The sequence below is a fragment of the Paroedura picta genome, chromosome 9, assembly GCF_049243985.1.
Source record: "Paroedura picta isolate Pp20150507F chromosome 9, Ppicta_v3.0, whole genome shotgun sequence".
Lineage (NCBI taxonomy): Eukaryota > Metazoa > Chordata > Lepidosauria > Squamata > Gekkonidae > Paroedura > Paroedura picta.
This window is the reverse complement of record NC_135377.1, coordinates 743,359-757,081: the sequence shown is the minus strand read 5'-3', so window position 1 is coordinate 757,081 and position 13,723 is coordinate 743,359. Positions and strand designations below refer to the sequence as shown.

The window sequence follows — 13,723 nt, the reverse complement described above, 5'->3', positions numbered from 1 at the left end:
GGGGTGGGATGCTGAGGTCCCAGCCCTCTCTGCCATGTGCACCCAGACTCACCACCCGGCCTGCTTGCCCACTGCATTTCAAGACGGAGGTTTCTCTGGTTGAAGACATGTGTTTATTATTGGGCACCTGCCACCCCCGTCTCCCAAGGTCCTCTTCCCAAGGCTGCATGGGTGACTGTGTGGATGGAGAGACATTAAATAACAGAAGCCGCGCTGGAGCGGAGCACCTGTCCACCTGCCAGCTTGTACATACATTCCCGGGGCAGCAGAGGCAGTGCCACTCAGGCAGCGGAGGTTGATGGGTCCAGGCCCCCTGGACGGATTACTTGGGAGGCCGATAGGCGATCTTCCTGCTCTTAAGGACTGACCACTTGTGCCGATTCAAGTAATAAGCAAGGGGTATCAGCAGAGCCGAAATCAGCAGCATCTGGGGAGAGGGAAGGCATTAGTCCCTCTTTCAGACTCAAGATGTCCCACAATTCATGAAGGAAAAGAAATCCTCTAAGGGTGGAAGAAGAGACTATCTTTAATCTGAAAACAGGACAGGGGGGATTTAATCTGTATTCTGTGCTGCTCCCAGGAAATGTAGGTGACAGGAGGGGAAATTTCATTCCAATTTTTCCAGCAGTAGAACCAGTTAGCGGTCCGGGTAGGGATTCTTGACCTTTGTATTTCCTTGATAGAACGGGGTGGTGGAGGACTATCTCACGGGGCCCCAACATAATGCCCAGGGGAGCCATACCTGTCAGTATCTCCTGGTCCCATCTGGGGGGTGGAACCAGGGGTAGGGATGGTTGGATCAGCAAGCCTTCAGATCAGCTACTGGACATTCGATTTTTAAAAATGTTGCTTTGGCAGCAGCCATTTCACGGCTTGCTCCAAATCTTGTGGCTGTAGCCTGCATGCTTGGTTAGAATCCCAAAGGTCAACAAGCTTGAGGCCGCCCAGGCCATGCTTCTTAAGAGCTGTGTTTGCCACTGTTGCTGGCTGGAGGCTAGCTGGCCTTTCCCAGTGGGACCTGGAGCCCTGTGCTGCCTTCTGAGGAAAGAGGCATACGGGAGAGACTGACCTTCAGGCCCATTCGCTTGCGGTCATCGTGTTCTGGCTCTGCTGCCCATCGCAAAAAGGTGCAGACATCCTTGGCTATCTGCGACATGGTGGGAGGGGTCCCTGCGGAAAGCCGGAGCAGAGCAAGGGTCAATGCGGGAGCAGACGCCCCTTGGGACCCTGGCCCAAGCCCATCCTCAGCCTACTCACTACTTACCATCCTCAAATTCCAAAATCTCGTTATAGATGGGTGGGGCCATGCCAATCGCTTCCCCAGGGAAGAAGGGGTTGTAGTACAGCCCCTCACGCAGTGACACCCCAGCGGGGGGGTCACAGTAGCCAGTGAGGAGGGAGAAGACGTAGTCCTCTCCGCCGTGCCTGAAAAAGAAGGACGCGGGTGATGCTGGACAGACCCTGCTGCCCCATGCTGGAAAGCTGCCCTCCTCCCTGAGCAGAGCCTGCCAGCCTGGAGCCAGTTCTTGCACACGGGGGTCTTTGCTCCCCACATTACCTGGCATTGACAATATAGCTGAGGTCTGGGGGGAGCGCCCCATTATTAGCTGCCCTGGCTGCTTCAGGATTGGGGTAAGGCTTAGGAAAGTAATCGGAAAGCTTGCCGGGACGCATAAACATGTCACCATTTTCATCGGGTCCATCCTGCACCTCAACCTGCAGCGAGAAGAGCCAATCATGAGTGTGAGAGCTTCCCCCAGCCCTGATCAACCCCCTCCCACCCGATGGAGTGTGAATTTGTATTCCCCATCATGTAAAAGCAGCTGCTGGTCTTGCAACTCCCTCCTCCCCCACCTGCTCCTGCACAAGGGCCTGGACTCCCTGCCCTTCCAGCTAGCAGATGAGGGAGTGACACGTACCTCTTGGGCTAAGGCCTTGGCTTCTGCTTCTGTGTGAGTAACGCCAACAAGATTGCGGAAAGCTAAGTACTCCATGCTGTGGCAAGCAGAACATACCTGCTTGTACACCTGATAGCCGCGCCGGACGCTGGAAGCAAGGAGAGAATGACCATCAGCAAGGATGGGAGGTGGCCAACAGCCATGGAGGGGTGCCAAAGGTGGCGCCAGAGAAGCCACCTGTGGGAGTGGAGGTGAAAGGGCAGGAGGCACCATCTGCTGTTGCTACAGATGTAGGGATGTGACAGCCCACGTAAAAGAACACAGGAAAATTCAAAAAAAGGTTTTTCCTCTGCCCCCTTCAACAAACAAGAAAACTGAGATGCACTGAGAAACCTGGAATCTGTGAAATTCTTAAGAGATCTTTCTTGCTCAAAATGCAAATCATGAAAAGGCTTGAGGATGTCTTCAATTTATGCAGTACCAAATGTGGGAGATCTGGCGTGGCCTTAAATCCTAGTAATGTTTGCAATACAACGTTTTGCTCACCATTCACGTTATGAAAATTTACCTGTAACACATTCTATTGCCCTAGTTAATTCCTATGTGTGCAATAGTATACAAGATCCTCAAGACCATAATTATTTAAACGCGAATACCATTTGTCACATATGCAATAACGTGTTTACCCTACGCACGGCGCTATAAGAGAGTTTCCGCCCGACTTATGCACTTTCCTTATGCCTGCAGTCCTTAGGCAGCAAAGCACGCAGCAGTCTGCTGCCCCCCTAGGTACGGGGCATGTCCTCCTCGGGGCCGCCCCCCCCCCCAAGCGGTGCCGTGGAGCAGGAGGGGGCCTCGGGGGCGACGCATGACCTCCCCCTGTGCCCCGGGGCGCGGCGTGGGCCGGGCGGGGACGCACCTGGCGTGGTCGAGGGCGGCGAGGAGTCCTCCGTGGCTCCAGGGGTAGTTCGCCGGGTGCAGCTGCAGCTCGCCCGCGCCCACGGCGTCGTGCAGGGCCCAGGCCAGGCCCGCGCCGCCCGCCGCCACCACGCCCGCCGTGGCCAGCGCCGCCTTCCTGCCGCGGGAGAGCCCGGCCAGCGACGCCAGCGGAGCCTGCGGGGACCGAGAGCGCCGCGTCAGAGGGGGGGGAGGAGAGGGGGAGGGCGCGGCGGTGACCCCGTGACCTTGGGCGCCCGGGAGGGAGGAGCAGGAGGGAGGGAGGGGGGCGCGGCGGGGCGGGGGTCTTACCCGCGGGCAGGGCCCTCCGGGCGGGGGCGGCACCAGGAGGCCCCCCCGGGCACGCGCCAGGCTCCGCGCCGCCGAGACCAGCACCGCCGCCGCCATCTTGGAGGGGAGCCGGGCCCCCCCACGCCCGCCCACAAGGCACCGCGCGGCGCCGAGGCGGGCGGCTTCCGGGGCGGGGCCTGAGGGGCGTCCGTGGGCGGATTGCGCCTGCGCGGCAGGGGGTCGTAGGTCATGCCAGAGGAAGAGCCCCATGAGGGTACCGACGCCCCGCCTTGACCCTTGACCCGCTCAGCCGGCGCCCGCGCCGCCCCCCCAGGGGCCCCCCGAGGGAGGGAGGAGAGGAGGGGGCGGGGGGGGGGCTCGTGGGCGGCACAGGGAAAGGCAGACTGCGGCCCGCCCGTGGACTACAGTTCCCATGAGCCCCTGGCGTAGGCCCAGGACAGGGAAGGGGCCCTGCGGATTCTGCCCTCGCGGCCGCCTCGCCCCCTTGCCTGGCCTTCCTCCCGGGGAAGCCTGAAGCTCGTAGCGCCTCTGCCCATCGCTCCGGACGGCCCTCGGGCTCTAACCCCTGGCGTGGCGCCGCCTGTCCAGAGACCGAAGGCACAGAGCAGTGGCACCGATTCCTTCTCGACATTTTCTCCATAAAGGCCTCGTTTTATGGTAGCCGCAGGAGTCTGATTGAAGGCATTCCCCCCTCCCAAATAGCCCCTTAGGGGGGAAGGCCCCTTATTTTTAATCTCTGACGTGAATCCATAAGCAAAGACAGCAAGAGTCTTTTTTGATAAGAGTCAAAAAACAGCCCCCAATATAATCGTTCCCCCCTTTCTCCTTCCCCCTCGGCAACACTTGCTCCAGCAGCTATGGCCTCCCAGCCCGCCCCGTCTGTAAGCCAGGAGGGAGAAGAGCTGGCAGGAATGCTTGAGGAGGGAGGGTCCTTGTCTGACCCAGCCGGAGGTCTGTAGTGACCATCTCTGAATGTTAAGGAACACAGGCAAGAGATTCGAAACGTTGGCTGGTGGCTCACGGCCAGCTAATGCTTTATTTTCACTTTTGATTCCCCAGCTCTCACTATAAATCATTGGATGTAGCAAGATTTTTGCTGGAAGGAGGCAGGATGTGGTCGCCATGTGAAATGACAAAAATATAACGTCTGCGAAAGGTAAGATTGACACTATATTTAATGGGTGGGGAATAAGTCTCAGATTTGCACAATTTTAGCATATGAGGTGAGCTATCATTACAAAGTGTGTGCATTTTATGTGGTACACGCAGAAGATCCGCGCCCTTCCTACAGGTGGTCCATGATGCACTTCCAGGAATTGTACAGACTAAACAACAGCTGAGGGGTTCATATTGGTAGCCGGGGATGGATGCAGAAGTGGAGGCAGCCATCAAGGCTTGTGCTGTCTGTTGGTCAGGGTTAGACGGCAACACACCTGGCATCACTGCAGCCAGTGCTACTGTCACACTGCATGGGGAACGTGTAGTGGATATTGTGGGACCTCTGGAGGCTATTGAATACCGTTATGCTGTCACTTTGATTATAGAAGTGGCCTGGGGTAGCATTTACCTCACATGTTACATCTGTTGTTGTGATTAAGTTCTTGTCTGTGGTCTTTAGTAGAGAGTTAATTTCAGATAATGGGTCCCTGTTTACTTCACTGGAATTTGAGACTTTCCTTGCAGAACAGAATATTGTACACAGAAGGTCATCTGTGTGCTATCTACAAGTCAACTGAGAGACTGGACAGTTTAATAAGCTAGAAGGAAAAGCACGGACTGCTTTTAGGGCTGAATTTTTGCAAGTGTATGGAGCAACAAGGCATGCCATAACACTGAAGGCTCTGGCAGAATTATTGCATGGAAGCGTGATGTGTGCAAAATTATCACTGGCTTCCTACAGGAAAGTTTGGATATCGTTAGCACCTGAATTGAGAGTGGGTCAGAAGCAAGAGAAGTGTAAGGCTTATGTAGATAAACATAGGGATGCTGAGGATGGTAAACTTGAATGTGATCCATGTGTTAGGGTGAGAAGACCTGGAATTTTACAAATAGGAGGGTATAAATTTGCATCACCTCTTAAGATCATTGAGAAGAAAGGACCACATACTTCTAGACCGTCAGATGGTCATACATGGAATTCTTCTCATTTGGTCTCTGTGCATTTGAGTAGAGAGGAGAGGGGTGTGAATTTGACAAGCTCCTCTTGTTGACCTCTTGTTGCCAGAGGTCCCAAATGCGGGTGAAATTGAGGAATATAATTTAGGCAAAGGATTTTATCCTGATTACCTCAGGAAGGACCATCTACTGGAGCAGGCGTGAGAAGCAGAAGAACAAGAGGACCACTGGGTTGGACAAAGGACTCTGTTATGGATTTAGAGAGGGGGAAATGTGGTGTACAGTGCAATTGTTCCTTTAAGAGGGGGGGAGGCAAGCAGTAGGCTTTGGGTGTGTTTTTGTCTAGTTATTGTGCTGGATCCGATAAAGTTATCTGCTGAATAAAGGACTTTGGAACAAAACTGGAGGCATTATTATGTCACAACACAAGCCTCACCCCAAGAGACCCTCCTCTCTTTAGGCAGACCAGCCTCGAACCCTGCTTGTGGCCGTGGAGGAGAGCAAACCATCTGCCCTGCAGTGTCTCTGCCTACCTACTATGGATTGTACTTTATTCAGCCAGGGTGGGGCAGGGGGTCCTGGCATGCCTCTGGGAAAGCATTCCCTTTGCCTGTGCTGACTCCTCAGGGTCACTGTGTGTGTGGGGAGGGGGCTGGCAGCCCAGGCCCTGAGGAAGGGGGCCCAAGGGGGCTGCTTTGCAGGGTGGAGGCAAACCCTGGCCCTGGCTGACAGCCTTTCATGGGAGTTCTCCCTTGGAGGCTTTTAAGCAGAGGCTAGTCAGTCATCTGACAGAACTGTTGGGCAGGAATTTTCGAGAGTCGAAAGAGACGGGGTTCAAACTGCACTAGTGGCTGGCAGCGTCCAGCAAAGCTGCAGCTCTCTGGCAAATGATCGAGTTCAGGAGGAATGTCACTGGAAGCCAGACCTGATGCACAGCCCCCCTCTCTTTATTTGCATTTCAAGGGCTACATCAGCTCTTCCCCCACTCTTCTTCTGCTGGGTGTCCAACAGCCCTCCCCTCCCCTCCCCGCAGCACCTGGGACCAGGAGGAAGCCCCAGGGCAGGCCCCTCCCATCCCCTCTCTGGGAAGGGAGAGCTCACAGCAGCACCTCCCCTGGTGCAGCACATGCTGTCCCGTTCCCACTGCAAAGGCCAGGATCCAGCCCTCTGCCTATGCTCCTCTGCTCTCAGCTGCGTTGCTCCAGCTGTGGGCCAAGCCAGGAAAAGCTCCAAGAGGCACAGCCCCAGGCCTCCCACCGCTCCCTTCCCCCCAGGGGTGCAGGCCAGTCCCAAGCACAGAAAGCTACTTCCAGAAGAGCACATTCCAGAGCAGGAGCCAACAGGGGTAGACAAAGAAGGCCACGAAGGGGAAGACGACGGAGCCATAGAGGTGGTGGTCCAGGAGCGCCTCAGCTATGGCCTGCAGGAACCGCTGCCAGCCCTCCAGCACCGTGACGGGATACTCGAGGAGTTCGTGGTACAGGAAGATGCAGAAGAGCAGCGTGGCAGCTGGCGTGACCAGCACCAGCAGCACAGCCTGGAGCGCCCTGGAGGGGGGGAGGGGGGAGGCAGGCAAACAGGGCTGGGTGAAGAGCCAGGGCTGGGACACGCCACCCCCACCCCTGCTCATTTCCCTCCACAAGGCCTTGCTTTGGAGAGGGCCCAGAACCCCAGGCACCCTCAAGAGAAAGCAAGGCCAAGACTCCCCCTCACAGAGTAGGTGGGAGGGGGCTGGCGAGGGGAGATTCCTCTTGCAAAAAGTGCTCCGAGCCTCCAACCCAAGCCAGAAGACACAGCCTGTCTGAACTTAAGGAATAATGCGTGGTGGGAGGCCGAGAGCAGCTATTTCACTCCTCACCAAGGCACGCGGCGTGTCCAGCGGACGGGCGACAGGCAGGGCCAATGCGGGGAGGGCTGAAGGAGACTCGCTCAGTCGCTCAGTGGTCCATCTCCCCACCCTGCCCAGGTTGGGCCCAATCAGGAGAGCCACCAAGGACTGGCCCTGCTTAGCCCTTGGACGGGAGACCCCCAAGCAAGTCCAGGGTTGCTACGCAGGGGCTGGGAAATGCAAACCACCCCTGGGCTGTGTGGGGTTGCCCCTGGGCCGCCACCACCAGCCCCTTTCCAGGGGACGCCTTCCCCAAGGCAGCAGCCACTCAGCCAGGGAGCGGGGCAGGAGCAATAGCTGCCAGGAGCTGGCCTGATCCCCCTCACCCCCCCATACGTACTTGGACCCGGTGGGCTGGATGACTGCAGCCACAGGCGCCATGGTGACGGCCAGCAAGAAGCCCAGGGAGAAGTTGATGAGGGCCATGCACCCCAGCTGCATGGCCAGGTACAGCAGGGAGAGCAGCTTCAGCATCATCCAGCCCCGGTCACTCGCTGCCCCAGTCAGGACCCTGTGGTGGGGCACAAACACGGAACAGTTCCAGACACCGGCCAGCCACCCCCTCCCCCTGCTGGCGGGGCTCAGTGGCGGAGCCTCTGCTTGGCAGGCTGAAGGTCCCCAGACCCACTCCCGGCTGCAGCAGGGAGAGGCACCCGGATGTCTCTGACCCTCAGAGACCAAGGCAGCTTCACAGCACCCCCCACAGCACCCTGGCTGCAGGAGCACGGGGGAAGAAGCAGCCAGTGCCCTCACCTGTGTGTGTTGTGCGGCAGCGCCAGCCCCGCCACGTAGATGGCGATGACGGAGAGCACCACAGCCTCGGACTCGGAGACGGGGAAGTGGTGCGTGGCCATGTGCTGCCCCAGGATGGGCACGAAGTAAAGGGCCAGCCCCGTGGCGTGGCAGATCACCAGTGGGGGTACCAAGGTCAGCAGGCTCAGCCGGGGCTCCTGGGCAGAGGAGAAAGCATTTTCTCCATGCCCCAAACAGCTCCTGTCTTCTCCCAGGCAGTCCGGCAGAGACCAGGACGGGGCCAGCTCTTAGGAGAAGCACAGAGCAGCCGGGGCCCACAGACCAGAGCCTGGCCCCACGGGGAGTCCTAGCAGGTCATCCGCATAGAGCGCACCCCTTGCCACACACCTCTGGGGCCACGGGGCCTCCGTCGCAAGACTGGTCCGGAGGGTCCACATCACATCTACTCAGCTTCATCCACAGGTCCAGCGCGTGGGGGCAGTCAAGGGAAACAGATCCACACAAGCCTGCGCATCCCACCCAAAATCTGTACCCAAGTAGACCTTTCCTTCTCTGCCCTGGGGAGGAGCCCCTTCTAAACTGCCTGTCCAGCTGGCTCCCCTCTGCTGCTGCCCATGCGAGCAACCCTGTGAAGAGACCCCCGGGACGCTCGGAAAACGGCTGAGCTGACCAGGGACTCCAGCATGGCAGGCCCACGGCAGAGTCCGACGCTGACCGCTCCCCAGTCCTTTGGGAGCACTCGGATGCCGTGTCTAAGGGTGGGCCCTGAATCCTGGCACAGCCCCCCCCCCCCAGAGCCCCCCTGTGATCTCTCCAAAAGGGCCCCACTCAGCTCACAAGATGCCTCACGAGGGAAAGGAGCAGAGACCCCCTGCGCTGACCGAGGCGGGGGCTGCCTGCCTGCCTGCCTGCCTGCCTGCCTGCCTCTCAGACGCTCTGCTGGCCAGAACACCAGGGAGTCTGGGGCAGGGGGCACGAGGCTGCATCCCTTTTCTTTCTGCTGCGCCAGAGGGAGCACCTGGCTGGAGGCCGTGTGGAGGGAGACGGAGAAGCCGCTGCTGCCAAAACCCTCTTCTCTCTCCCTGCTGGTGTGCCCATCCTCCTGGCCCTTGCCCCCCCCCCCATGCCTTGCCCTTGGAGGGCCTCAGGGGTCCCAGCTCACTGGCCTCTGTGGAGCTGGGCAAGAGTCGACAGGCCTCCCTGGGAGCCCCTCCCTGGCTGCCGGCCCCAGCACAGGGAAGGGGTGCGACTCAGGGAGGCGGCTTACAGGGCTGGAGGGCTCCTGCCCCCTCCCATGCAAAACAGCCCACCCGCCCCGGGGTTGAAGGCAGCAGGAACGGGAGGCACCCTCTCCCTCCCCCCCCCCTCCCCGCAGCAGCAGGATATCTTCAAGACGAGGAGGAGGATAAAGAAGCCGAAGGCCGGCATGTAGAGCCCGATGGAGACAAAGTGGGAGAGGGAAGGCAGCAGGTAGAGGAAGTAGGACTGGTGCAGGCGCTCCAGCAGGTTGTTCAGCTTCCGGAACATCCCCTCCAGGGTTCTGCGGAGGAGGAGGAAGGCAAAGAGGACGGGCCGTGCCCTCCCAGCGCCGGCTCCCCAGCCCCTCGGCCCGCCCCCCAGCGCCATACTCACTTGCCCACCACGCTCATGTCGTACTTGTACTGGCGGAAGCTGTTGATGCCGCGCACCGTGATGGCCTCAATGTGGTACCGCAAAAAGAGGCCGTGGTCGCCCTGCGGCCGCCCGGAGCCCTGCTTCAGCACCATGAGGAGCAGGGTCTGCAGGGAGTGCAGGTAGGCCGGCAGCGAGTCCCAGTCAGAGCGCTGCAGCTGCAGGGAGAGGGGGGTCAGCCGGGTCGGGGGACATGACAGACCCCCCCCCCCGTGCTACGAGGGATCAGCGGAGCCCTTTCAGGGGCCTAGCAAGGGATGAGAAGCAGGCAAGGGCAGGGGGGTGGGATGTCTGCAGCCCCCTGGATTGCACAGGCAGGCGGCAGGCCATGGAGCTGGACGGCCCCAATCCGTTCACCTTTCCCTGGACAGTGCAGAGAAGGCTGTTCTTCTGGCAGAAGGCGTAGAAGAGGTTGACCAGGTCCAGGTTGGGCAGCTGCCCGTTCAAGCCCTCCACGGCCACATCAAAGCTGGTGATGACGTCGCTGCTCAGCTCCAGGCAGACGGCGGCCTGGATGGCTCCAGCCCGGCCCAGCAACCCGGACGACTGGACTTCTGGGAAGGGAAGGGCACGTCAGCCAATGAGGAGGTCTGGGGGAGCTGTCTAGAGCAGTGGAGCCAAGGATCTTTCTGCAGCACATGTAGACACCCCCCCCTCTCGCCAATGGGGGCCCCATCCTCTTTTCTGCGTCTCATGCTCAACTGGCCCAAAGCTTCTGGGGCAGCAGCAGCAGGGATTGCAGCAGGGATTGCACCCTGGGTCTTCCGCGGGCTCCAGCCCGACCCCTGAGCCATCCAGGGATAAGAGGAAGCCCCTGCCACGGTTGTGAGAGGAACCGGGACGGAAGCCGGGAGCCGGAAGGGGCTGGCCGAAGTGCAGCCCACCTGTCACGTTGACGTTGTGGTAAGCCTCCAGCCAGGCCTCCATGCCAATGAGGTCATGCTCGTTCACCAGGAAGATGATGTCCTTGGCCCAGTAGATCTGACCTGGGGGAGAAACAGAGCCTGAATCCGGCCCCACGGGACCCAGGCCCACGTCCAGCCACAGGGCTTAGAAACACAAGGGAAGCCACCTGGGGTCAGCCCAACGACCCGCCCAGCCCAACTCTCTGGGTCACTCAATGGCCCAAACCTGGGGGCTTCTCCAGCCCCCTCTTATTATTATTTTTATTGTATTTATACCCCGCCTCCCCCCGAAGGCTCGAGGTGGCTTACACAACCCCATCCCCTAAAAACCATAAAATGACAATAAGTTTCAATAAATGGAGCTGCCTGCTCCTGTCGTCATCACTCAACGCCCCTTTGGGTGAAGAAGGCCTTCCGTGGATCTGTTCTCAGCCCACTGCTCCTTAGTTTCGTGGGGTGCCCACGAGTTCTTGCATTGCGAGACAAGGAGCAAAGGATTTCCTTCTCCACCTTCTCTATCCTGTGTGCAGTTCTGTGAACATCTATCGAGTCACCATGCAAATGTCATTTCCCCAGGTATGTACAACACCTGCATGAAATGAAATGCCACAAACCCCTGGGAAAGCTGCCCGGCCCCACGAGGTGCCACAGGACAGGCTGGCCGTGGGCTCACCTCGGAAGTAGGATGCCAGGGCCAGCATCAGCCCCACCGCCTGGTTGTTCTGCTGGCCTTCGCTGCAGGGAACGCTCAGCACCAGGGACTCCGTGCTGGCCGCCCGGGGGGCCCTCAGGATCCCGTAGACGTTGGTGCCCTTCACCATCTGGAAAGAGGTGGGGTCAGCCATCTCTCCCCCTCCTCCCCAGCCGTGGGCTGATCCCCGCTTGGCAAGAGGCGGTCCCGCTCCCTACATGCCCACCTGCTTCTCGGCATGAGTCCCACCTCCTGGCCCCGATGCGCAGCTAGTGGTGCAGCCCCCCTCCCTCCCCCGGCCCTCCTCGGGAGGCTTGAGACGTACGTATCTCTCCCGTAGCTCGTCGGGGAAGGGCAGCGTGCGGGAGAAGCTCTGCTTGTACACCTCCAGGCCCACGTTCCACATGGCCTTCTCCAGCCAGGCCACCGGCATGCCCCTGAGGACAGAGAGCAGCGGGTGAGTGGCAAGGCCCCCCCCCTCCGCCAAACCCCACAGCCCTTGCAGGGCTCCTGGGCCGGCCGCCAGAAGCCGCTGAAGAAACAGGCTCATTTCTCCAACCAGCGATTGTGGCTGCTACAGTACCTGCCCCAGGCACGGGGCTCAGAGTCCACGGAAACAAGACTCTTTGCATAGCCTGCAGGCAAGTTCCACGCTCCGACTCTGGAGCATCTCCACAGGAAAGGTCCAGCCATGGGAAAGGCGTCGTTTCCACAAGGTCATCCCCATCCACAGGCCAGCTTGGTGGGCTGTACAGGCGGCAGCTGGCAATGAGGCACGCAGGGCACAGCTGTGGGGAGGGAGGCCTCCCCCCCCCCAGAAGCCACACAGCCTGCAGCAAGACCCTCCCCCTAATGGCCAGCCGGGTAAGAGACCCTCTCCCCGAGGGCTCCGCTGTATCAGCCAGTGGTCCATCTAGCCCAGCCTCCGCTCTCACACGCCGGCCAACCAGCTGCCCAAAGGGGACCAGACATATGGGGGACGGCGGCCGAGGCCTTCCCTTTGCAGAGGCCATGCTGAGTTCCCGTCGGCAGGTGCTGTTCCCCCTGGGTGCCCAGTGTTCTTTCTGCTAATCCAAGCAAGGGTTGCCTTCAGGCTGGGGGTCTGCAACTCGCTCTACCCAGGCCCACCCTTAACTCTGACCCGGTTGATTGTTGGATCAGGCTTAGGTTCTGGTCATCACCTCCAAGGCCACATGAGCTCTGGCCCCGGAGAAGCCACCTCCCCCCCCCATGCCCCCCGAAGGGCATGATGCTCCGGAAACATCAACAAATTGAGGGTCCCTGGGCCCAAGGAAGCTCGCTGGACCGGAGCCAGGGCGTTCTCAGCCCTCGCGCCCAGAGAAGATCAGGGTCCCGCTGGGGCTAAAACAATTCCGCCGGGCCTGCAAAAGGGAGCCCCTCCGCCAGGTAGGGCGAAGACAAGGGAGCCACGCACCCATCTGGAGCCCAGAGGCCCCCTCCCCCCCATGGTCAATGTGCACTCCCAGCAAACAACGGAGACCGCAGGGCAGAAATACTGAGAACTGTCGTGTTGCTAAATGTGGCCTCTATAAGTATTTCTGTCTGGCACAAGTTCTCATCCCCAGAGCGTTATTATTACAAAAGAAGAAGGTGTTCCAGCCACCACGCCATTGGGGGGGGGGAGGGCAGGGCGGTGGGAGCTTGCTTTTACCGCCCTCTGCCGTGGGGGTGGGTAATGCGAATTAATATGAATATACAATAAAGATGGCTGGCTAGGCAGACCGGGAACAGACGTTGAGCTAATCGGGGACCCTCTGCAAGATCAGGGTGGGGGCGAAGCTGGAAACCAGCAGCTTTCCCTTTCGGGTCCGTGGGTGCCACCGGGCCTGGAGACCTTCCCGCAAAGGTCTCGAAGGTCGCCTCCGTGCCGGGAGGGAGGGGGGGGCTCAATTCTTCAGGCTCCCTTCCCGAGCACGGGGTCCGGGCCCCCCGCCCCGCAGCGCCCCGCCCCACTCACCGGGCCTTCCTCTTGTGGGCGGCGAAGTCGCGGGCGTGGGCGAGGGCGCGCTCCCCGAGGGCGAAGCGCTCCTCCACCATGGTGGAGCCCATGGCGTTCTCCGACATGTAGGCGCGCAGGGCGAGCGGCTGGAAGGCCAGCCCCAGGAACCAGCCCAGCCCGCCCGCCAGGCACAGCACGCTGCGAGGGGCAGGAAGAGCAGGAGGGGGGTCAGACGGGGAGCCCAGCACCCGCCCCCCCCTCCAGGCAGGCAGGCAGGCAGGCAGGCAGGCAGGCAAGCCCCCCGAGGGGCGGGAAGGGGCTCACCAGAGGGGGGTGTTGAGGCGCAGCAGGAGGCGCGAGAGGGCGCGGCGCCGGTAGGGGTCCGACAGCAGCCCCATGGCGGCGGCGAGAAGGGGAGGGAAGGCAGCGGGGCCGGCTGTCCGTCAGTCCGTCCGTCCCAGGCTCCCCCGACCTCCTTCCTTCCTTCCTTCCTTCCTCCCTGGCGGCGGCAGAGGCGGAGCTAGAGCCGAACCGGCCCCCACTCGGCGGAGGGAGGCCGTTCCCTCGGAAGCGCCGCCCTCGGGGCTGGCCCGG

General features: G+C 60.3%; 2 protein-coding genes across 2 annotated transcripts; both read right to left on the bottom strand.

The window, feature by feature from the left end:
* Positions 1 to 90: 90 nt before the first annotated feature.
* Positions 91 to 3,410, bottom strand: CYC1 (cytochrome c1). The gene is made up of 7 exons (XM_077353558.1): positions 3,147 to 3,410; positions 2,818 to 3,011; positions 1,920 to 2,046; positions 1,559 to 1,716; positions 1,265 to 1,425; positions 1,070 to 1,170; positions 91 to 427 (listed from the first exon to the last, which is right to left on the bottom strand). The coding sequence occupies exons 1-7, from the start codon at positions 3,393 to 3,395 to the stop codon at positions 323 to 325; spliced, it is 1,095 nt and encodes a 364-aa protein (XP_077209673.1). The 5' UTR covers positions 3,396 to 3,410; the 3' UTR covers positions 91 to 322.
* Positions 3,411 to 5,649: 2,239 nt separating this feature from the next.
* GPAA1 (glycosylphosphatidylinositol anchor attachment 1) lies at positions 5,650 to 13,707 on the bottom strand. Its single transcript, XM_077353495.1, has 12 exons — positions 13,454 to 13,707; positions 13,148 to 13,327; positions 11,495 to 11,606; positions 11,152 to 11,299; positions 10,458 to 10,559; positions 9,931 to 10,127; positions 9,535 to 9,731; positions 9,289 to 9,442; positions 8,290 to 8,373; positions 7,903 to 8,099; positions 7,490 to 7,660; positions 5,650 to 6,808 (listed from the first exon to the last, which is right to left on the bottom strand). Exons 1-12 carry the CDS (start codon positions 13,525 to 13,527, stop codon positions 6,565 to 6,567), a joined length of 1,860 nt encoding a protein of 619 aa, XP_077209610.1. The 5' UTR covers positions 13,528 to 13,707; the 3' UTR covers positions 5,650 to 6,564.
* Positions 13,708 to 13,723: the final 16 nt, after the last annotated feature.